Source organism: Pseudorasbora parva, chromosome 15 (genome assembly GCF_024679245.1).
Source record: "Pseudorasbora parva isolate DD20220531a chromosome 15, ASM2467924v1, whole genome shotgun sequence".
NCBI lineage: Eukaryota > Metazoa > Chordata > Actinopteri > Cypriniformes > Gobionidae > Pseudorasbora > Pseudorasbora parva.
In genome coordinates this window covers 10,516,593-10,542,223 of record NC_090186.1, presented here as the reverse complement: position 1 = coordinate 10,542,223, position 25,631 = coordinate 10,516,593, and the positions used below count along the sequence as shown (strand labels likewise).

At 37.6% G+C, this 25,631-nt stretch overlaps 1 protein-coding gene across 1 annotated transcript; it reads left to right on the top strand.

Annotated features, from left to right (window-relative positions):
• The first annotated feature begins 1,808 nt into the window (after window positions 1-1,808).
• Window positions 1,809-23,401, top strand: si:dkeyp-72h1.1 (uncharacterized protein LOC799956 homolog). The gene is made up of 4 exons (XM_067417092.1): window positions 1,809-1,993; window positions 8,730-8,839; window positions 18,432-18,597; window positions 20,777-23,401. Exons 2-4 carry the CDS (start codon window positions 8,753-8,755, stop codon window positions 20,827-20,829), a joined length of 306 nt encoding a protein of 101 aa, XP_067273193.1. The 5' UTR covers window positions 1,809-1,993; window positions 8,730-8,752; the 3' UTR covers window positions 20,830-23,401.
• The last annotated feature ends 2,230 nt before the right edge of the window (window positions 23,402-25,631 follow it).

The following is a 25,631-nucleotide window of genomic DNA, read 5'->3' as shown; positions in this document are numbered from 1 at the left end:
TTCTACAAACATTGTGAAAGAATGGGTCGCTCTCAGGAGCATAGTGAATTCAAGTGTGGTACTCTGATAGGTTGCCATCTGTGCAATAGGTCCATTCGTGAAATTTCCTCACTACTAAATATTCCATGGTCAATTGTTAATATTATAACAAAGTAGAAGCAATTGGGAACAACAGCAACTTGGCCACGAAGTGGTAGGCCATGTAAAATCACAGAGTGGGGTCAATGTATGCTGAGGTAACTTGAGGACACTTTCTGCAGAGTCAATAGCTACAGACCTCCAAACTTTGTGTGGCCTTCAGATTAGCTTAGAGCTAATTCATTGAATGGGTTTCCATGGCTGAGCAGCTGCATCCCAGCCTTACATCACCCCCCAAAAAAAGCACGCCACCACTGGACTCTTGAGCAGTGGAGACGTGTTGTCTGGAGTGACAAATCACGCTTCTCTGACTGGCAATCCGATAAACGAGTCTGGATTTGCGGTTGACAAGAGAACTGTGCAGACTTGGGCCCCTTAGTTCCAGTGAAAGGAACTCTTAATACTTCACCATACCAAGACATTTTGGACAATTTTATGCTCCCAACTTTGTAGGAACATTTTAGGAATGGCCCCTTGATGTTCCAACATGACCGGCACCAGTGCACAAAGCAAGGTCCATAAAGACATGGGTGAGCGAGTTTGGTGTGGAGTCCTTACCTCAACCCAGTAACACATATGGGATGAATTAGAGTGAAGACTGCGAGCCAGAGCTGGTAAAGATCATGAGCTTCTATTGCCTCGGATGCTTGTGCGTCGCTTACCTGGGAAGCACATGGCACAAGGATGCACTATGGGACGAAAGCAAGATGGCAGAGGCAGTGTGATCCTTTGGGCAATGTTCTGCTGGGAAACCAGCAATCCATGTGGATGTTACTTTGACATTGTTGCAGAACATGTACACCCTTTTATGGAAACGGTATTCCTTGATGGCTGTGGCCTCTTTCAGGAGGATAATGCGGTAGGTAAGCAAAAAAGGTTCAGGAATGGTTTAAGGAGCACAACAACTAATTTGAGGCTAGATACGCAGACAATCCATTTAATAAACAAGGAGTAGATATGGAAGGAAATCAATACACTAACACCACTTAGCAGTTAGCACACAACAAGAACTGACAAAGGAGTTCCCCCCTTATCCCAATGTCCATATCCATCCTAGTATGTGAGATTAGCATAACTGTGTCCCAAAGCAAAGTATGTTTAAAAGAGTGTCAAAAGTCCTTGGTCTACTACCCGTATTTTATTCTAATTTTATTCTCATAAAAGTACAAATTTAATGAAAGTTCAATTTTTACAAATAATAAAAAAATAAAATACAATTATAGGCTATATTTAAACATCAACAAAATGCTATATACAAAATGAACTATTTTTTACTTCATCTATTTAGCCCTTAAAATAATTTAGTTTGTAAATTAATATTAAATTCAAACAATTAGCTCACATGTATATTTTAAGAATAATTATTCAAATTAGTAATGATGAGTCATGAATTTCAGCTATATGTGAAATAATTTACTTATAAAAAGGACTGTCATGATTTGTAGAGGAGAGATTCAATATTTTATAAACCATTATTATATTAAATTATAATTCCTGCATACATATTTTAACTGAGATTAAGACCATATCTAACATCTGAATGATGGCAAAGGTTTAATAGCAATGTACACAAACTATCTGCATCGCAAAACCACCGTGAAGAGACAGGGGTGTCTCTCTCTCTCTCGCAACCACACACACAAACGCGAAACACACACTCACACAGTCGTGCTCTTGTGACTTGGGTGAGTGCGCGTGAAATTACAGTCGCTATCTCGGTCGCGCGCTCTGAGGTAACAGTAGCAGCGCTTCAGTCTGGGAGAATCTGACTTGAGTGAGTCTAGCACACATATCCACTGGAAAGAGCAACAGTCACTGGCTTTACACGGAGAGCCAACACTTCTGAAGGCTACAGGTAAGCACTTTACACATCAGCCGCACAAATGGCGCGTGCACAATGTACGCTTGAGGTTGAACTCAGAAACTATATAAGGAACACTTAAAGCGTTCTTCAGCATTAAGTGGTCCAGGATTACTGCGTGATTCCGGATATTTCCTTGTTTTAAGAAAGATGCATTGCGATGGATGCTTTTAAGTCTATTACTACAATTATCCTAAGGAAAGCATATTCGCGCTTATGCGAGAAAGAAAACTTATGATTAGGCTACTCAGTTCTTGATGCTTTTAACTTATTTCAATTCTGTTTTGCGACCGTGTTCTAATGTAAAATACTTGTCAAACGGGTCTTATTATTATTAGGCTATACCTTTTTTGCAATCAGATATAGGCTTTAGTATTAGGCAATAGTAGCTATTACCAGCAACTGCTCTGATTTTGAAGGAATAGCAACACTCCTAAAAGTGTTTTCCCAGCGATGTCATTAAAAAAAAAAAAAAAAAAAAAAAAAAAATTTTTTTGGTCCCACAAATAACCTTTCAGGGAATAGCCTAATTCTTAAAATTAAAAAAAAAAATATTTGTGTGAAGAACATTTTAATAATCTAAATAACCTTTTGTGCTATGGAAATGTTCCATGGTTCGTCAACAGATGAAAAAAAAAATGTTTTTAAAGAGTGGTTCTGTCATTATTCACTCACACCGTTCGATACCCATACGCTATTCTTCCATTTACGGTGTTACGTTATTGATTAGGCTATATGTTACGCAAGTAGCTATCCCAGCCAACCAAACATTGGTCCGCGTCGTGTCCCTGCTCAAAAAATAGTAGAAGTAGGACTGCATCAGTAAAAATATGTAACACGGTATGACGGTATTCTTTTTTCCATTTACGGTTTTTCCATTACTGATTAGCCTACACCTTACACAAGAGAAAGCATCGTGTCTCTGGCCAAAAATAGTAGGATGGTATAAATGTGTAAAAATATGTAACAGAACATTTGCTACAAATACATTCAGATATGTCCATTCAACTTTCATTTTGGATTTTTTTTTTTTTTTTTTTTTACAATGACAGGACGTATCAGAGGGTAGGCAGGCTATTAAATGTCTAAATGTTTGCTGGGTGGAATCAGTGGCCTATCATAGCTAATCTTTTAAATGACACTTTTTATAGGCTTGTCTTTTTATTTGTTGGAAAAAGTGGTCTAACTACAACGGAAATTACAATCTGATGTTTAGGTCCGAATAGCGATACTTTGATCGTTATTTTGTTTGCAACGTACGCGAGGGATTGAGCTTTATTCTATAGCCTAGTTTTGACAACTGTTAATTTGGAATGGTAATTTCAGTAACAAATGGTCAATAAAAATAAAACAATCAAAAACTCTTTAATAGTGTTATTATTTTTATCAATTTGAAAGGCTATATTGTATGGAAGCTTGTTTTTCTGTCACTGAATAAAAAATAAAAATGCTAATTGCGACATTTTATCTAAATAAATAAAGATAAATGTCGCAGCCACTCTTTATTTTTCTTGCGCATTAATAGTTATTTATTTATATTCACTTGCAAGAACAAGCTTGATAAAAATTGCTCACCTTATAGCTAACATTGTGCAGTTTTTATGGACAGATAAGCATATTTATAACATATTATGCTAATCTTTTATCATTTCTGCTGGGAATTTTAAAGCAATTGCTTTTTAACACAATTTATTGCCCTATTTTTCCAATTTTACATTAAATGGTGTGTTTTATTTCTTGATATGACTTGTTTTGCAATCCAGCTCTGGGTTTTTCTGTTGTATTGTGCTCAACAGTCAATTATTTTAAAGCAAGTGTGCCATTTTACATGTTTAATTCATGTGTTTTGTGATGGTAATGTTTAGTTACGAGAGTTTCGCTATTGATTCAAGTTGACTGCAGTTCAGTATCTGTCATTTGCCTAGATTTGAGTAAGATTTTCCATCTCACCAGGAAGGGGGTGAGGTCTGTCGTTGCACCCAGTCATGTTAAATTATTCAGATGCCATCTCTATTTTTCACGGAAACACAGAGCGACGCACACCTTTAATTGGTAGAAAAGTCAGAAAGTGTTTGTAACCTCCATGCACACTCATGAGTTTTTTTGAAAACAACAGATAGTGCGATGAGCCACAGTAACACCTGCACTGTTTTTCGGGGTTTGCCCATCCGAAAATATTTTAATGATCATATGAAGTCTTTGTGTGGCCGCCTACAAAGCCAGTCTTCTACAGTGCTTTGTCTCACTATAAATGGCACCAAGCACACGCACGGCTCTTTGATCCCTCACTCAAGTCCCTTTTGTCTTTGCCGCTCACTTTCACCATTGAAAAAGCCTGTATGCAAACAAGGGTCTGGGGAGTGAGCTGTGTTTGTGCTGGTCACCATCTACATAATAGCGAGCATGAATAATCAGTCCATTTTAAACCAACATTAAAGGCAGAGAACATAAACAGCTTCGTTTCTTTATCTGTCTGCCATCCAGCATCTGTGTGGTGTAAATTAATCTGAATGGTGCTTTTATTTAAAAAGTTGATTTAGTTATTTTTTGGATTCTTTTTCATGGTCACTCTTTGAACTGCTGAGATTTTTGATAGCAGCGTGTGAGATTGTAGCTTGAGGGTCTTTTTTATCAGGCATATAGGTGTCGTTCTTTGGTCCAAACAGTTTATTTCTTCATCGTTTCATTTTCAGTGTCCTTTAATCCTTTTTCTTTTGTAGTACTGCTTCTACTTTCTTTCATCTGCTCACCCTCACTTTTTCCACAGGTTTTCCCTTTGATTCAGTTGAGCCACCAGTTCCAAAATGGAATCAAGGGTAAACTACAATGATAATGACAGTATAATATCCTCTCTAGTCTCTGCTGAGATCTTTGGTTTCTCAGATAAAACAAAAATTTGATCTCTAGTAAAGGACTCCCTTATTTCATCTGTCACCTGTGCGGTTTTAGTGCTTGGCTGTTTCTCATTACATCAAAGCAAAAGAACTATCATTGTGGTCTCTGCAGAGTCTTATCTCAGATCAGCTAAGCCTGGATACTGGTTTTATCCATGTAAATGATGAGGTGATAGTATGTGTGTCATCAGATTAAAAAGCAGGTTTGTTTAAGGACGGTGTTTTTGTGGTAAAAATGGTACGACGTTGTTCTTTTAAGGGTACTGCCCCAGCGACAAGCTGTTGTACCCCTACAGGTACAATTGTGACACCCTATCTTTCTGTGTGCATCAAATAAAACCCCATTCTTTATTAAACGTGCTGCTAATGCACGATTCCATGAGTCCATGTTAGTCACCCAGCCTTGGTCATTCATACAGGATGGTGTGCATATGTTCTATGTGCAGGGCTGAGGACCACCAGCTGCTCCACATTGCATCAGACCAACAGATCACATGGCAAAAAGATTTTTCAGGCCAACTCGTGTAAATATGACCAGTCTGTCACGAGCTGTATCTCACGAGCAGAGTACTGTCATAATATTGCTCAATAAACAAAAGGCCCTATTTTAACGACCTAAGAACATGGTCTAAAGCTCAAGGCACAGGTGGACTTAGTTTATCAATGGAAAAAACACTTTCCACACACCAGGGGCAAGGTCCAAAAGGGTTGCACCTAGTCTCTTAAAGCAGCACCTGGCAACTTTTGCTCTCGGGGTCCCCCTACAGTTGGGAAAAAATAATGTCCTCAACTACTGTCGTAAGCTCTGTCATCCTACAACAGGGGATGCCATCGCGCGTGCATTTGTTGACAACCCTGATAGCCCTGAGCTAGTAATGCGTGGGTCGTCTCATAACCTGCGGACCCCGTATGTCTATTTAATGGTCGCGGGTGCGGGGCGGGTTGTAAAAGTATATACAGTGGTGCGGGGCGGGCCAAATAAGTTAATAAAAGCGTCCCCGCGGGTTGGTGCAGCACTAACAGTTCCCCTGAACACTGGAGGAGGAGTTCACATGCAGGTGTTCTTCTGGCGGCGCGTGTGAAATGTCTTCATCGGAGGTACAGTCAGTGGCATGTTTCAGCATGTCATATGAATATAATTTCATGGGTTTTATTTTTTTTCAAACGCCAAATAATCACGATGCTCACGTTTACAAGCCAGCGTCATTATAGTGGTCTATTGGTTACCGTTTTACAGAATCTATATGATACTTCAATTCAAAGTTTGAGTGGTAGGTAATCACCATAACAAGCATGACAGCATCGGTCGAGCACGCCTCCTTCAGCTCACGCCAACGAGCAAACACTGGTCCAATGTTGATCCTCATCCTGCCTTTAATCCCGTCACTTTTTCGTTTCCTCTTATTGCTTTCCTCCAACAAAACCTTTTCTTTCTTATTTGTCTGTGCTGCTTCGGACATGACTATATTATCTGACGAACAAAGTTGGGCTCGCACGTCCGAATGTAAGGAAGTGTGGGTGTTGGTGGAAGTGACGTATATGCCGTAAAGCAGTCGAATTTTGTGGTTCTTTTTGTTCTCGGGTTACTACCCGAAACCCGAAGTTTAAAAGTACGATTAGAAACGATACAGACCCCATCAAGTCGATGTATCATCACAAGAGTTTTGAAAATATATTATGAAGGTTGAAAAGTTACCTAGTGCTGCTTTAATGAGTCACTGGTGTTTTGGGCGTAATGTTCAATAAACCAATCAGAGTCTCATCTCCCATTCCCTTTAAAAGCCAGTTGTGCTTGCACCATGACGTAATTTGCAAGCAGAAAGACTGAACACTTCTCCAGAGAGGAATCCTTTTATTTTTGATATGTACAAATAAATATAGGCGCATATTACTAACGCACCCTTTTAAGTAAAAATAATGTGCTATTTTTGCATATTGCATGATACAATGTTAAAAATGATTTGTTGACACAACTCGACTTGGTCAAGTCATCTTGTTGCATTGACTTAATTAAGTTTAGCCAACATTAGTAATTAAGTTAACTCAACTTATAAGTATTTGTTAAAATAACTTGCAGTAAATTGGGACAACGTACTGATCAATTTAGATTTTTTTGTTAAGTCAACTTAAAAACATATTTTTTCACAAGTTTAATCAACATAAAATATTAATTTTTCCTCAACATCACAACTTAACTTTTTGAGTTTACTTGACTTCATTGCTTGCTTTGACAAGAAGTTCTAGATATCAGATTGCTTTGGTGTAGTTTATGGATCTATTATCAGTCGCTGTATATAAAAGAAAACACCTTTCTTCTCATGACAAACACGCAAAATATTACAAAATGCTTAAACGATTAAAGACATTTTTAAAGTGTAGTCTTGTTTATTAACATGTAATCCTTCAAAACAAGTTTGTAGCAAAAGTTACAGAGCAAAATATTATTATTTCTTAATAAGGAGATGAGTAAACTGCATTTAATAAATGCAACTGAAAACATGTCATTGATATGACAATTGAATACAATAGTCAAAATGAATCCCACAATTTAAATGTTCATATAATCAGAAATACATAAGAATGTGTATGTTGGTAAAATTGTTCATACGTAAATAATTAATGTTTTAATTATTTGTCATCATACGTAACCTTGAATTGTGCAGCGATTAGTATGAACAAACATAACTCTATTAATAATCTTTAAAATGTTAGTTCATCCAAAAATGTTGGGCAGGATGTGAAATTTTAAATTAAATACAGATGTCTTTCAGTCCAAAAATACAGACTTGATTTTTCAGCGATATATCACTCAGCAGCACTACCATATGGCAGGCTTTAAATGCTGAATTTAATATAAGCAGTAAAGCAGTGATGATATACTATTATTATATTACTTTTTATTTTATTTTTTAGAAACAGCCATCACTGGTACTACTGTGATAGGTACCCCAACAGAAGGGTCCCAAAAAAGTGGTACAGTGCGGTTCTAGATTTTGGCAGCATTCACAACTTCCTACAATCGAAACAAAATCTAGATAATTGTGTACCGTACTGTATTGTATCATACCGCTCAGTGGAAATGAGCTGTAAAAAGGTACTTTGAGTGGTTCTACATCTTCATTAACATGAACTAACTGAAGTCAAATATAATTTAATATGTCTGAACCAACCTGACTACTTCAGTATATAGTATATACATTAAACAAAAGTCCTTTTATAAAGTATAACTGCCAATGGACTTTTTACAGGGTAAGTTATGTGATTTTCACCTCAAGAATCTAGGTTCCACAAACACACTAACACCTGAGAAAGCTAATCAAGGATCAGTTCGTTAGAAAATCACAGGTAGGAGCTAAATTCTGCAGAACAGTGGCCCTCCAGGACGGAGTTTGAGGAACCCTGATCTAAAATGTATTGGTTCTTTAAACTTTAGTAATACTTCTCAAAATTGGATGCTCAGCACAATTAAATGTTTATCTTCTTGATGAGCCTTGGATTTAAAATGAATCTTAGAACAGTCTTGATATTATTACCACCCACTGAATGTATCCTTGCTCTCGATTTTAGCTGATGAGTGTGAAAGTAATCCCCTTCCAAAGAGCTGCTTTGAATAACAAACTATGTACAGACTTTATCTGCATAAAATCATGGTAGGTGCGCATGGATTGGCTGGATGGTTTTGGCAGGATCTTTTCATAGATGTGAAAATAACCCAGCTGTGGTTATTGCAGGTGGCTCATCTGAATCAGTCTCTCCCTCATTCACAGGCAAATGAGTGGACCGAGCGACGCTGTGACTATGAGATTCTAAATGTATTTCCTCCTGATTTGTTGTAGGTTTAATTGTCACACTGGGCAGTATGACAGAGGTGATGAACAGCTGTGACTCTGCGGTGGGAGACTACAATGTGAGCGGCGCATCTGAGGAACAGAACATCTCTTTTCAGGTGGGCTTGCACTGCTCTGGACCAACTGGCTAGATACTTGCTTGCTTGAGATTCATAAATGATTTTAATCCAGCTAGAAGAACAAGGCTAATACAAAAACTTTTTATGCAATTTGTGATAATGACTATACATTAAATTGTTATTTGCAAAAAAAGGAAAGAAAAAAGAAATGCATGGACATGCAATATTTTGGGGTTGGGGGTGACGGATTTCAAGTAATGCAAATTACGTATCCGATTTCTTTTTTTAAGCAATCAAGTAACGCATTACTTTTAAATTTACAAAATATTTGAGTTACTTTTTCAAATTTCTAATCAAAGTTACTTTTTTTTTCATTTATTGACTGATACCTCTCCCTTCCCATGTTGAGGAAAATCAGCGTTGTGCACTGTGTAAACATAATGGTTGTTGTTGTTCTAGTAGTGGTTCCTAAACTGTGAGGTTACAGAGAGGGTACGCGAACAAAATGTTGAGTTTTGCCATTCATTGAGTTATATGGCACTTTAAAATAACACTAAAACCGAGCATGTATTTCTAACGGGCAATATGCCGTAAAAGGTCAAATAATTGATATCCAATCAAATTACCTCATCTTTCACAGTCAAAAAGATGACTGCATCCACACAAGCAGCGTGCAAATGATAGGTTGCATGCAGAGTTATAAGCAAATCACAGTAAATTACTGCCGTTTTCGACTAAATACCTTTGTAAATAGTTTTTATAAAAAAAACATATAATGTAACTAAAGCAAGTAATGCAATTGGTTTTACTCATACTCCTTTTTAGGAGTAATTCAATATTGTAACAAGTTACTTTTAAAAATAATTTGAGTTATTTTAAATAAATTAATGTATTATCTTACATAGATGTTCTGCTAAGAAACATTAAGATATAGAAAACAATATAGCAATGGCAATTTAATTAATTGGAATTTAATTCTGCAATCCATGTTACTCTTTGTGGATTTGTTAGCTAACATATTCAGCAACAATGTAATATGTATCCCTCTGTTTTAAGTTCAGCAGAGGCTACACAAAGTGCACATAGTAATAAATGCAATAAATTTTGCAAACAAGGCTATTTGTATTTTAGTGTTCTCATGCAGCTCTTAAACCTCTGATTCGTTGTTCTTACCTTTGCTTAGTGGTGTTTTAGCTTTTTTAGCTTTAACTGGGGATTCCTAAGTTTATGATCACCATAAATATAATATTAAAGTCTTCCGTTGTGATTCTCAAGGGTGTCAGTGAGAGATTATGTTGGCGTAGACAACAATAACATATACAGTAAATCCTGTTTACACCATGAACAATAACTAAAACAATAATTTTATTAAATGCAGATCACACAACACTGACTCCCATTCGTACATATGCAAATGAAAGGTATAGGCTCATGCAAAAGTTGGTGATGTGAAGAGTCATGACCAATAGAAGAATGATACATCACGTTGTGACCTCTTAGCTGAAGGAATGCATATGCTGTGTCCAAAATCATGCATTCTCGTCATATAGTATGAATGTGTGCGGTGGGAATATAAATCAGACAACCTTGTCATGTTGTCAGCGTCAAGTGATTTATGGGGTCAATAATCTTCACTGTCATTCACAACTTATCTAAAATGGCATCATGGTATAGTAAGGTGTGTATTTGATGCTCACTTCAGATTCCCGCCGGAACTAGATCATCTGGCAACATTCATATGGCAACCATCTAACGTTTTATGAATATGCGATTTCGGATGTAGCCATACTTTAAAACTCCTGAAAGTGATTCTAAGGGGCCATTCAAACAGAATGCGTTTTAGTGTTCGAGAGATGAGAGAGGTCTAACAAAAAAATGGTGTTTGGGGGGTAAAATATGTGTTTAAATATGTGCAAGGTTGCCTGCTAAAATTTGCACTCATGGGTCTATATAGCACATAATAGTCGCTTCAACCTGCGGACATAGAAACCAACCCACGGAAAAAAACGTGAACTTGGCAACACATTGCAGTTGAGCTCTGTTGACATTGGACAAATAGCGTAATGCGTTGCTCCGTTGCTCTGATTGGTTGTAGGTCTATCCAGCTGAGGTCTTTCCTGGTTTGGTTGAAACACGCCCCATAATCACAGCTCAATGGAGCAGTTTCAGACTCATATTCTGACTAGAATTGAGTGTGACCACGTCAAGCTACTGGAAACCCAAATAAGTTGGCAAAACTCCAAGAATTTGAGGTAATCAGTTGCATTAAAATTTTCAAGTTAAAGGACAACTCCGGTGAATTTTTAAATTTATCTTGATCGTTATATCTTTGTGAATACAGTCTATAAAAATAAAAAAACGAACCGGATTATTACAGTTAATGCCCAGAGCCCCCCCTCAGCTAAAACGGCAGCTTTGGGGGCATAGACGTAAAAGGGTGTCTTTGTGTCTCTTAACAGACACAAAATGCAATTAAAATGTCTGTCCAACATGAACAGGCCCCTCACACGACAACGAGATGTGTTTAGCCACTTAGCCATTGTTTAAATTCACCTGTTTTAGGCGGCTAGCTGTATCTCGCGCTGAAGTCCTGAGGTAGACGAAAAAACTCGAGTATCGTGTGTATGAAGAGGCTCTGCTCATCGGCTCGACGGTTCTCAGTGTTGAACGTGTCCGAGAGAAACTGTTTTCGATTCTGTACTGCTAATCCTGAGGAGAGGACCGCTGCTCGTTCAGTTACTCGCGCATGCTCAGTATCAGCGGCTCTGAGGTCATCAGATCTCTCAGCAAAACATGTCTCAGTTCAGTGAACGGTTGGAGTTACAACATATAATTCAAGACATTAGTTTATTTATATTCGGAGGGACTCATGTCAGAGTGAGTAACTAAAGTAACGTGTGCGATCAGCGCTGATTTGAGACGCGTACCGTTTAGAACGATTCAGTCCGATTTGTTGAACTGGTTCGCCCAGTTCACTAAAAAGAACCGGTTCAAAAGAACGATTTGTTCATGACCGGACATCACTAGAGTCCTGGGCATTAACTGTAATCTCCGTGTTGCAAGCACCAATCCGGTTCGTTTTTTTGTTAATATATATACTGTACTCACAAAGATATAACGATCAAGATAAACTTAAAAATTCGCCGGAGTCCTCTTTTAAGAAAAGCAATTGTACATTTGATATGCTCGTAACTCTTTCCCGGCCAAACACAGAATTTTCCAGGTTTCTGTGTTTTCACTGTTAGACGCTAGAGGGCGCTATTACACATCTTCTGAATGAGTACTGAATCTCCTGATCAAAACACTCATGAGGAAGACACAGTAAAACAAGCGATTGTATGTAAGCAGATGCAAAATAACATTATCATCAACATTAAACATAAATTAAATCAAAACTATCTAATGTTACTGAATGAAATGTGGACCCAGGACAGGAATGTGCAAGCATTAGACGTGTTGATAGACTCGATCTATATCATCTGTGTTTGATCATCGCTCTCAATCTGATTGTGATACAGTCTTTCACAAAAATTTGATTTTCACAGCTTTCGTTCAAAATGTTGCTTTTTTATGAAACTTACCCATATTCAAGAGTTGATAAAAAAAAGGAATGCATGAAGCTAGAATAAAAAGGGGTTTTGTTTGTTTAAAAGAAGAGGGTCTGCTCATTATTTTGATATATTGCATGTTCAGATATTCATAAAACTAAATATTCTATGGGCTATAATTTTTTTTTGAAAATGGTCAAAAACCCTGGCGGTGGCTGACAACTTTTTTTTAACCGCTGGCGGAGAAATAATTAACTTAAAATATTTCAGTATGCTAATTCATATATTCTACCTAAATTATCATGTGATCTCAACTTAATTATATTTTTAGTAGTGGAAACTTGGTGATCTTTAACTAACAAGTTCAATAAACCTAATTGGTAACACAATGCTTTGATAGCATCAGCTTAGCATCAGTGTTAATTTTAACTAAATTTAGTTTTAGTCATAATCTTTTGACTAAAATAACTTTATTTAGTTTAAGTCATATTTTAGCCAGCTGAATTGTTTTTAGTTGTCTAGTTTTAGTTGGCTCAATATCATAAGATTTATGAGTTTAGTTAAAGGGGTACTTCAGCGCTGGAAAGATGACTCTATTTAAACTGGGTCATTAATGTAGTAGAAATTTGAAATTATTTTTGAATTTGGTGATTTCTAGACTGAGAAAAGACCGAAAATGTATTTTTGTCTCATGGGGATGAAAGACTACAATTCCCAGAATTCTTCGCTGCCCTGTGAGGCCATTCCCAAAGCCACCACTACTGGATTACAGTGACTGAGTTTGAGTTAAGCCTAGTTCACACTGCCCGATTTTTGCCCCGATTTTGAGTCGCCGACAGGTTTTGTGAAATCGCCGACAAAAGCCCGAGATCATAGGCAAATCGGTGCTCGTGCACGCGAGTGACAATCACGCAGTGTGAATAATCAAAGACGCAATTAAAGAGAATCGCCGATGAGTCGCTGACGCTGGTGAGATATTTGGCATGCTAAATATCTGGAGCTGTCGGCGATTGAAACTCCTGCTGTGTGAACAGCGTTCTGACTGAAAATTACATCGGCGATGACCGACAGCCAATGAAAGAGTGAGATACATATGCTTTACTTTTCAAAGTAACTATCCCCAACACTGATTGTCATTTATGGGGTATTGTTTGTAGAATTTTGAGGAAAAATTATGAATTTAATTTATTTTGGAATAAGGCTGTAACATAAAAAGTGAAGCGCTGTGAAAACTTTACGGATGCACTGTATAATTTAAGTCATGGTCACACAGACACACATTCTGATTGTTTTTCTGGTTACCAGATAGATGACTGTGATGGGTCTCCGTGGATCTATTTCATACTCCATCATTTCAGCCTGATTGGAGTCCCTTTTATTTTGCTCACATTGCTCCGAAAAGCCAATGGGATGCATGCTCATTCATACAGCCTGATGCTGGGTGAATTCAGATTCTTCTCAGACACTCGAGAGACTCAAAAGGTCACAATCTTTTCAGGAAGCGATCATCATTACCCTGTTCCTTACCACAGGATGAGCAGAGCCATTATATGCTAGCTGAATGAACCCAGTCTGAATCTGTCATTCACCCTGTCATGTAAGCTCTTTCTGTGCTGTGTAAACCAACATGCCAATACACACCCTTTTCCACAGTTGATACAGATGATTTTAGACTTGATATTATTTTAGACCCGACATGTTGCAAACACAAGGATGCACGCTCAAGATGCTCTTGTTCGCACTTCAATGCATATACAAAACATGAGTCACATCCTGCTCTCATGAACTATGGCTATGGCAATATAATTCATGTAAGGCATGAGGTGAATGCCAAACACCTGATTAATAGAAATCCATTAAGGATTTTTTGATGAAACTACTGGGGAGAAGCTTTTGCAAACATATATTTACACATATTATGCAAAAACTGATTTAATTTTCCTCTCTGATTGCTTATTATGGGCATGCACTGCAAATGTATTTGGTGCAAGTGTAATTTTTTTATATATATATATATATATATATATATATATATATATATATATATATATATATATATATATATATAGTTAAGATGTCTGGAAATTACTTGTGACTGCGGAACTTTTGGGGACATTTAAAATTTTGCAAAACAGTCCCGCACCCTGTTGAGGTCCTGTTTTAAAGCACATATAAACAGCAGGCCTACTTTAAATTAACATGAATAGTTAGTATGTTACCTTGAAAACGATAACCATGTTTCTTTTGACATTTGATATATTGTCGCACTGCTCTCGTCCATGTAATGTAGGTAGCATCGCACAAACAAGTAGAGTCAGCGTAGCTCACAGCGTCATCTGTTGGTGAAAATAATCACTACATGATTGCTCCTAACCAGCAGGCTGCTATACACAAATCCGGCGAAACACGGAAGTAAAGCATCGCCGCCATTACTGCGTGCCTCGCTGCTAAGGACTTAGAGCAGTGCGTACACGAAAACACTTCTCAAATGAGGTTAATAGCTTAACAATGACTGATTCTCCCCTCATGTCATGTTATAATAGCCTACCTTTTTTTCCCTTATAAATTATTTTTATTTTTGTTACGAATGCATTCTATTATTATTTTCCCCCCTGTTTGTATTCAGGATATTAGAGCTGCTCCCTCAGGCTATATCTTTTCTGTATCCTATTTCGAATTCGAAGAAGTTGATTTTATGCAGCGATATTTGTTTGTAAATCTTGATACTTTCAATAATAATACAATTAATTGATTAATATATAAATAAATAGCAGCGCGCGGCAGTAATGCACGGCGCGCTGTGATGAACGTAAAGAAAACCACTTAAAGACAGAGAATAATTAAAGCATACGTGTCCATTACAAACGGACCTAGTCACAATTAACGTTAGACATATATGAAATGATCAGTTACAAAAAATATGGCCTTATTAAATTAGCACGTAAACTAGCGTGACCTACCGATGTGCTCTTGCATATGTTCACAAGCTGCAATAAATAGCCACGACCAGTTGTAGCAATAGAATACATGTTCCTACAGGCATAAGATTATTTTATTAATCATCTGGCATGCGATGAGCGTCAGAACCTAAACTACAGGGCATGAGTTCGGGATGGATTGGCCAGATACTGCATCCTACATCACAGATCAGCCGCTGCGTATGAATCAGTGTCGTGAGGTTTTCAGGCAGTGGACTCGTACCATAATATGTCAGTAACAATAGAGAAAACTACGAAGTTACATTTGTGTAATTGTGACTTAAAGTCCCTTTGTAACAGGCACGTATGTTTTATTTATTTTCTGTTATCATTTACAGCGCGTTGTGCATTACTGCCGCGCGCTGCTCTAAGTGCAGCATAAGTCCTCATAACTGTTCGTTATTACATGTTCTCAAAACGTGTTTGTGTAAAACAATTCCATGATCACGGAAAGCAGGGCCCTAATATTAGCAACACAGCTCACAATGACATTGTTCAGTTTTATTGCTGTCTTAATTACATTACATTTGGCAGACGCATTTATACATTAATACATCCTGTTGTCAATAAATTACCTTTCTGTAAGTATTGGCCAATGCCTGACATCATCTACCCAATGTTCCCTTTCACCAGACATTTTATTTAATGTGCAGGATCCGCTTTCATTGAAATGTCATTAGAGGACACCGGCAAGTGTCACACCGTCACGCACTTCGCAGGCACGCAGTAATGGCGGCAGGCAAGATGGCGGCGCCCATAAAGTTCGCGGCGGATTTGTGTATATGTTGGTCAGGCTTTTTTACAATGTACACTATATTGCTAAAGGTATTGGGATAACCCTCCAAATCATTGAATTCAGGTGTTCCAATCACTTCCATGGTCATTGGTGTATAAAATCAAGCACCTAGGCATGTAGACCAACATTTGCTTCTATAAACATTTGTGAAAGAATGGGTAACTCTTAGGAGCCCAGTGAATTCAAGTGTGGTACCGTGATAGGTTGCCACCTGTGCAATAAGTCCACTCGTGAAATTTCCTCACTATTAAAGGTCCCGTTCTTCACGTGTTTTCTAAGCTTTGATTATGTTTACAGTGTGCAATATAACATGAGTTCATGTTTCACGTGTAAAAAACACAGTATTTTTCACACAATTTACGTATCTGTACACCGCTGTTTCCTCTGTCCTAAAAACGGCCTGATGATTTCCTTGTTCTATGAAGTCCCTCCTTCAGAAACACGTAACGAGTTCTGATTGGGCCAGCGCTTCCCGTGTTGTGATTGGACAGCAGCTTAGCGCACTTTCCGCCTCTTACCATAACAGAGAGATGCAAGCACTGAACGCGCGCTCTTCTCCACGTGAGAGAGCAACAAGACCACGCCCCCTTTTTTGCGTGTTCTTGTGGGCGGAGGGTTAGTCAACAAACGGTTCTAGTGACGTCATTACATCCCTGCACTTCCTGCTGTAGTCCAAACCGGCCGTTTGCTGTAGGCTTTGAAAGGGAACTTCTGTTAAATAAAATATCTCGCTTGGCATTGAACTTTGAGCTTTATAATTTTACAGGTATTATTTATGCTCTAACAGCAACATTACACACTAACTAAAGTTTGAAAGATGGAATTGCGAAGAACGGGGTCTTTAAAAATTCAACTGTTGGTGGTATTATAACAAAATGGAAGCAATGGGAAAAATAGCAACTTTAGGTCACATAAAATCACAGAGCGGGGACAGCGCATGCTGAGGCGCACAGTGCCCAGAAGTCACCAACTTTCTGCGAGTCAATAGCTACAGACTACAGGTGAGCAAGTTTGGTGTGGAGGAACTTGACTGGCCTTAATTGAGTCCTGACCTCAACCCGACAGAACACCTTTGGGATGAATTAGAGCGGAGACCATGGAGCCAGGCCTTCTCGTCCAACATCAGGGCCTACAAATGCGCTTCTAGAAGAATGTGATATTATAACAAAGTGGAAGCAATTGGGAACAACAGCAACTCAGTCACAAAATCGTAGACCACGTAAAATCACAGAGCGGGGTCAGTGCATGCTGAGGCGCAGAATGCACATAAGTCACCAACTTTCTGCAGGGTCAGTAGCTACAGACCTTCAAACAAGGAATTTAGGAGATTGTTTTGAACGAGCTGTTAAACGGGAACATTTCCGGGGACATCTCTAGTCTGGGACAGCACTCAAAAAACCTAGACTGTCCTCGAAAAACGGGGACATCCAGTCACCTTATTGCAAAGTTATGACAAATGTCAGCATTAATGTAATGTAATGTAATGGAGAGCATTAATGTAACACAAGCACGAGCACATCCATATAATCTATACGCTCGCACAAAACTAGATGCGCTCTCAATATCCAGTGCTCTCTTGAACTGCCTCTCCTCTCACACAGATATTGTATGTGCGCGCTCAAACTGTGCCCTGTGCACTCACGAATCTGCTCTTGCGCTAGAACCGAATGATCTTTCCTTCTGGATTAAACATTAGTAGACTATTGAGACAAAGATTTTCTTAAAAATATATATATATATATATATATTCTGCACAAATCTATTGGAGACTTAAGCATACAAGCATTGATATCCCAAAATGTACATAAAATAGGTGAATGGCAACATATATAGACAGGAACACTTTACACACACAAACAAACACACGGCAATTGTTTCTGTGCTCTTTTTTTTCCAGAAATGTTTTGATTTTCATAAATGTATCAAGTTTCCATCACTTTAAATTGTTCACTTTATTCAAAACTGATTATTCTTAGTTTTTCAATAAGTAGAAATTTAGATTGTGTGAATCCTATTTCAGCAAATTAGCTCTCATTGTTACATCTATCCTCAGCTAGTGCCACAGCTCACCCCAGACAGCGTTTGACACTAACTCACATAATCTGTGATTGTGTTGTACGTGTCCAAGGAAGTTACATCCAAATTTTGAAGATTGCACAATCAACCACTGAGTTACTGATGCTCAAACTTAAAGGTGTTACTCTAAAGGTCAATTTGTGCTGTTTCATGAAATCTGTCATTCTGAGGACTTTTAGATACATATTAACACACTGTCATTTAATGTTGCCGCTTATGTCCCCATGTTATAGATCTTCCCAGACTCCCATGAACGGTTTCCCAAGCTTTCCAAACGCTTGCCGTCCATCGTGGTCGAACCCACTGAGAGCGGGGAGGTTGAGAGCGGGGAACTCCGCTGGCCTCCTGATGATCTGAGCCCTACAGACGACCCCAGAGACAAACAGGCCCAGGCTGCAAGTAAGCTCATGTTTAAAGAACATCCTTTATTAACTTTACCTTTGCAACTCATAATACTACAATGTAATATTTTTTTTCCCCTCAAACTACTACTGCTTCAATCTTTAATTTGTTTTTTATATTATCTTTACTCTAAAAACTTGATTTATTCTCTTAAAAGCCTTATTATGAGATTAGTCTCTTAATGCTCACCAAGGCTGCATTTATTTGATCAATAGAGTACAAATATTGTGAAATATAATTAAATTAAAATAACTTAAAATGTAATTTATTTATTTGATGACAAAGTATTCAGTCTTCAGTGTTGCATGATACTTTAGAAATCATTCTAATATGCTGATTTTCTGCACAAGAAACATTTATTTTTATTATCAATATTTCATATTGATATTTTTGTGAAAACTGTGATAATTTTTTCAGAAGTCTTAAACGACTAGAAAGTTCTGAAGAACAGCATTTATTTCAAATATAGATTTTTTCAAATATATTCATTTTTTACTGTCTTTGGTGAATTAAAGTATACATTTTTTAGAAGTTTTCAGAACATTTGAAGAGCATCGGTTAGAAAAATTTTTTAGTTGTGAATTTTTAAATTACATTTCAATTGCAGTTGGACACATTTTGAATGTGGGAAATCGAGATTTGATATTATGTACCCTATCTATCATACAGCCAGCGCAATGCAATGCCAGACGCAAGTTTTTTTTTGCTAGTTTCAGCTTGATGCAGTTATCATTTTTACGTCCAGTGCCTCATTATTTAAATAGCAAATGCACTCACGCCCATCTGTTCACCTGGACTGAAAACGTGGGGTGTTGAGGCGCATTGCTATTTTGAGGCATGCTTCACCAACAAAAACCTGCATGATCTAAAGTCAATAGCACAGTATTTTTTTGTTATTTAAAAGGACTAGTTAGTAATGCGCACCTATAGGTGGGCACACAACGTGTGTACAACTCTGCAGCAGCACACTAGTGTACATTTCGTCACCTATTTTTAATTTAGTCTCAGGCCTGTCTACACAGACGTGTTTAGCGCTATACATAACATTTTTGTATCATTTCGCCGTTTAGTCATCACAGATTCAACGTTTTGGGAGCCTGAAACCACTATTTTTTGAAACCAGGTCCAAAAGTGGATAAATCTGAAAACGACACCACGACACCCTTGTGTTTTCGTGTGTACAGCCAATCCGTATTTTGAGATATGGTGATGTCATCACCCCACATGTTGCGCAGGCTTCAAGTCTCGTTTTTAGTGTATTTCTATGGCAGAATTACAGTGCCACATAGTTGGCTGGCTTTCATACTACATTGTTTTCAGTATCAGTGGTTTCTTGTGTACGCTGAGATTTCTGAAGATGAGGTAAAACAAGATTGGATAGGGAAAGCTCTGGCTTTGCATGGATGTGGCTACAGTCTTAGTCCTGTTTCAAATTAGTTTTTTTTATCATATTTAGTTAACCTTGTCCTGCTTTTGTTTAGTTGTAAAGCTTGTCCAAGTTTTAGTTGACTAAATGTTTGAGCATTTTAGTCTAGTTTTCTTCAATGAAAATGTAGTCAAATTTCCATAATGCTGCATTGAATACCTGATTATTTTACTCAAAATTAAAATCACGATTGTTGTCATTTGAGAAATGCATTCATTTTTTTGCACTTTCAGGTATAAGCACAAATCAAGAGAATGTCCACCCACACGCAATACACATGGTTTCTTTTACCTCATTAATAAATGGAAAAATAAAAACATTTAAAACAGTGAAATTCCACATTACTTTAATGTTTTTTTATTACAATAACAGCAAAAAGGAGTTAGTATTGTCATCGCAGATTTTCACACTGTAAGTGCAGTTATTCAACACAATTGCAAATAGTCGAGCGATCCATGCTTGGATTTATATTACAGTTCATTACAGAGAAGGTTTGATGGCAGATTTAGTCGCACAAACAACACAAGCGGCTCGTGACAGAACACACACAGACTGAACTGTGATCAGACCGTTTTTCCGGCATTAAAATAGTGGATTCGAACACGCCGTAAGTTCACCTGCGCCATGCGCTTCAGACCATGCATTCAAATCAGTATAATCATGCCCACAATGTTTAGCCCTGTTGCAGCATCAGTTGCGAATGCATTTGCCGGCATTTGTTTGTTTGAGTATACTGTGTTTGTGTTTCAGGTGACACGCTCACAGAAGACAGCGACGAGGTCGGAACGGTGACGGAAATCTAAGAGGCAATGGTTGGCACTAATCCAGCCAATCACTGTGAATGTCTTCATTATGGACAGGAGTGAATGGGAGACTCCACCAGTTAGGTCTACCTATCATCCACACTAGAGCCGCCCACCTGTTTACCTCCACTCCCCTAGTTGGAGCCGAGGCCTGAGAGACTGTCTCAACTGAACTAGCTCATGTGCCAAACTCTAGTGGTAGTCAGCTGCTGTGATTGAGTTTTAAAGGAAACACCACGATACCCATTAGAAGTCACCTACCCTGTATTTATTTGCTTTGGACCAAAGTTTTTCGTTCCTTCCTATCAAAGGATCTTAATTTGATGATCATAATTTGAGTGAAAAATGGATTTTAAATAATATGTAAAAGAATTAGAGTGCACAATGGCTCCTTCGCCGATGTAGATTTTAAACCCTACACAATGTACAGTAGATCTCAGAGTGTTTATACATTCACACACTACTAATAGGGTTTCCTTTTTAACAAGCTTTCCAGATATAAACATTTGCACATATTCTTTGCCATTCTCTGCTGCTTATTTACGAGTGTTCGTCAGAGCTGCTGTAAATGTAGCTTTCTTTGCCTTAGACGTATTTGTACTTACACTATATGTATGTCATAATTTAAATGGCATCACTGTTTGTATGTATATGTTTGGACCCTTGCTGTTTTTCCAATCATGTGTATCTCTTATCTTCCTAAGCAAAACTCTTTGGTGCTTCAGAGTCTGTTAAATATCACTGTATTCTTCTACAAATCTACTGCTATTCTTTTGATGTTAGAGTATTAAAGGATAGTTTACCCAAATATTAGCATTACCATGATTTACTTACCCTCAAGACAACCGCCTTCCATATTCAATTTATGGAAAAAGCGCAACTGGAACGATGATGACGTTGTACGTAGCGTAAGCATTTTGAACTGCGAGAGGCGTTACACTTTCTGTGTAAGTTGAATACGAAAGGAAAGCTAGATATTTTACTTTATAAAGGTTTAAATATGGATATTTTTCACTCCAGGAGTACTTTTATAATGGATGGATGCACTTATTTGGGCTCCCATTCACCGCCATTATAAAGCTTGGATTAGCCAGGACATTTTTTAATATAACTCCAATTGTGTTCGCCTGAAAGAATAAAGTCCCGCATAGAATGGCTTGAGGGTGAGTAAATTATGGGATAATTAAAATGTTTGGGTGAACTACCCCTTTAAGGCCTGTTCACACCAGGAACGATAACAATAACTGTATTGGTGTCCACACCAGAGGACAACATCATTCTGTTTATTCTAAGCATGTGTTGCGGTTTTGTCATCTTTCGCTTTAAATACTCAAGCTCGTTAAAGCAGGATTGATTCTGATTGGCTGTCAATATTGTAATCATTTATCAGCTAGAAAAAAAATAGTTCCAAAAGGGATTCCAATGATATCGTTTCTTGGTTATTATTCGTGGTATTCTTTTATATTTAGAATGACTTTTAGAACTGCATCTTTACTGTTATCGTTCTTGGTGTGAACTGGTCTTTGGTCTTAAAATATTATTAATCTGTCTGGGAAAGGGAATGAATGCACCACAGTGTCACTTAGCATTAAAGGCAGTTATTTCTACATCCGTGCTCTGTTGATTCATCAAATGAACATATGTAGAATCCAGCCTTGACACATCACTGATTTCTTGTGGGTATGTCAAGCACTAGCCAAAGGCTTTTAGTTAAATGCTGTGTTGACACAAGAAATATTTCAACTCGACAGCTTCCACAGCCCTGAGCAGTCTTTCAGCCATAGGCGCTGCTAGAGCCCCCTTGTCTTTCATCTCATCCCTCCTAAAAATGTTGTGATTGACTGTTGAAACCCTTTTAAATCTGTTATAATGTGATCGTTCTTTCAGTTTGCAGAAAACAGGCTCTGCTTGGCAATCTGATTTTAAGAAGGCCTTAAAAACTTGTTGTTCTTGAACTTTTTTTAACTTTTAAACAAGGCCGCATTAAAAGTTTATCCTATTGGGGTTATTTAGGCAGGGCCGTGGGGACAAGTCCAACCGAATAATTATAAATGGCCAACCCCAAATATGTTACTATTCATGACATTTTAAATAACCTTACAATAACTTTACAGATGTTTTTTGTGTGATGACAGGGATCTGATATTAGTTTAATAGGCCTACACCATTTATGTTGAAACGACATAAAAAAAACGCTTTATAATGATTTGATTAATCCAACTTATAACTAAAATATTATAACAATTATAACAATATTTTTCTCGTCTTCCACAGAAAACCGCAGTATCATTTTGTTTTAATGGCTGACTAACATTCGTTTATCGATCTCTTTATTGAATAATTGCTCATAATTAATATCTGTGAGAGTAAATATAATTTCAGATAGATTTGACACCTTATTTGAAGAAAACATGATGTTAATTGAAAAGGGTTTTGTTTACGGACCAAAGCAAGTACGTCCACTAAACTAAATTCAGTGGTATAAATGTAGCCCACTGATATACTATTTTAAGTCAAACAATTGTTTATTCATTTTTTAATGTCTGTGAATAAACGTATATTTTAAAATCCATAGACTGTGAAGTTGTTATTTGGTTCTGAAGACATTTACATCGTGAAAGAGGCTAACAGTAAATCTTAAAGGGATGGTTCACCCAAAAATGAAAATTACCCCATGATACCCCTCATGCCATATAGTGAGAGCATACAGTAGCCTATGGTGTGTCCATGAACATACAGCAGCAGTGTGTATCTCATCCCAGTGAGACTGATATGACTTTCTTCTTTCTGATAAACACAGTCAGAATATTAATAAATATACTGACGCTTCCAATCTTTATAATTCCAGTGACAGGGTCCATTAAATTTGAAGCTCAAAAAAGTGTATCCATCCATCCATTATAAAAATAATCCACATGGCACTGGGGGTTTTAATAAAGGCCTTCTGAAGCCAATTGATGGGTTTGTGTAAAATATCTAGCTACCGCCAGAAGAAAGATGAATACGAAACTTACAAAAGGCTTTTTCGGTCTGACTTAGATTTTTGGGTAAACTATCCCTTTAATTATGGACTAATTTAATCTTAATTTATCTTCCATATGATGTTTGGTGTGCTCGGGTTATTTTTTATTAAACAATAGGCCTAGATAAAAACAAGAAATGGTTTGTGTAATACTGAATATAGATGTCCATATATCCATCTCCCATACCGCTCATAGTCTAGTACTGACTAGTAATGACTACTGACATACATCGGGACAATGATATCGGAGAAAATAGGTTAGGGGAACATTCTGGGAACGTTAAAATAACAATAATGTTAGGGGGGACGTTAAAGTAACATTAGAATAAAGCTTTACACACCAAAAACTAACATTTTATTTCCATTAAGAAAACTTTCCTGAGTAATCAAAAGCAAACCTTAAAAAAAGAATTTTTAGGGACTAACATTCTGGGTAGTGTTCAAGGCAAGACCACCTAATCTGAGACACGAATGTGTGTTGAGACCAAGAAAAGAGACCAAGACTTTGAGGGGTTGAGACCAAGACAAGACCAAGATTTTTAGGGGTTGAGACCAAGACAAGACCAATACTTTGAGGGGTTGAGACCAAGACAAGACCAAGATTTTTAGGGGTTGAGACCAAGACAAGACCAATACTTTGAGGGGTTGAGACCAAGACAAGACCAATACTTTGAGGGGTTGAGACCAAGACAAGACCAAGACTTTTAGGGGTTGAGACCAAGACAAGACCAATACTTTGAGGGGTTGAGACCAAGACAAGACCAAGATTTTTAGGGGTTGAGACCAAGACAAGACCAATACTTTGAGGGGTTGAGACCAAGACAAGACCAATACTTTGAGGGGTTGAGACCAAGACAAGACCAAGATTTTTAGGGGTTGAGACCAAGACAAGACCAATACTTTGAGGGGTTGAGACCAAGACAAGACCAAGACTTTTAGGGGTTGAGACCAAGACAAGACCAATACTTTGAGGGGTTGAGACCAAGACAAGACCAAGATTTTTAGGGGTTGAGACCAAGACAAGACCAAGACTTTTAGGGGTTGAGATCAAGACAAGACCAATACTTTGAGGGGTTGAGACCAAGACAAGACCAAGACATTTAGGGTTTGAGATCAAGACAAGACCAATTCTTTGAGGGGTTGAGACCAAGACAAGACCAAGATTTTTAGGGGTTGAGACCAAGACAAGACCAAGACTTTTAGGGGTTGAGATCAAGACAAGACCAATACTTTGAGGGGTTGAGACCAAGACAAGACCAAGACATTTAGGGTTTGAGATCAAGACAAGACCAATTCTTTGAGGGGTTGAGACCAAGACAAGACCAAGATTTTTAGGGGTTGAGACCAAGACAAGACCAATACTTTGAAGGGTTGAGACCAAGACAAGACCAAGACTTTTAGGGGTTGAGACCAAGACAAGACCAAGACTTTGAGGGTTGGGACCCAGATAAATTAGATGTAAATTAGATAAATTAAGAAATGCATATATAATGTTGAGAGTTAAAAAAAGTATATTGAATGTTTGTTTAAAAGCAATATCATGTTTGCAGTCATGCTCAAATTAGTGAAAACAGCTCCCTTCTTCTTGCGATATTGCTTAATTGCATCACGTTATAACATAAAAATACAGGTCTCATAGAAGTACATTTGTGCAACAATATCTTTAATTTTGTGAGCATTAATTTTGGTGACATTTTTGACACAATCCCTCAGTAATTTTGTTACTGGCACACTAAATAAATAAATTAGAATTAAGTTATTGATTGCATTTGAAGCAGAA

Excerpts from the sequence above, each read along its gene's own strand:
- si:dkeyp-72h1.1 (XM_067417092.1), top strand. The coding sequence starts at position 8,753 with ATGACAGAGGTGATGAACAGCTGTGACTCTGCGGTGGGAGACTACAAT. Across the intron at positions 8,840-18,431 it reads AACAGAACATCTCTTTTCAG|ATCTTCCCAGACTCCCATGA; the intron begins GTGGGCTTGCAC and ends CCCATGTTATAG. Across the intron at positions 18,598-20,776 it reads CAAACAGGCCCAGGCTGCAA|GTGACACGCTCACAGAAGAC; the intron begins GTAAGCTCATGT and ends TTTGTGTTTCAG.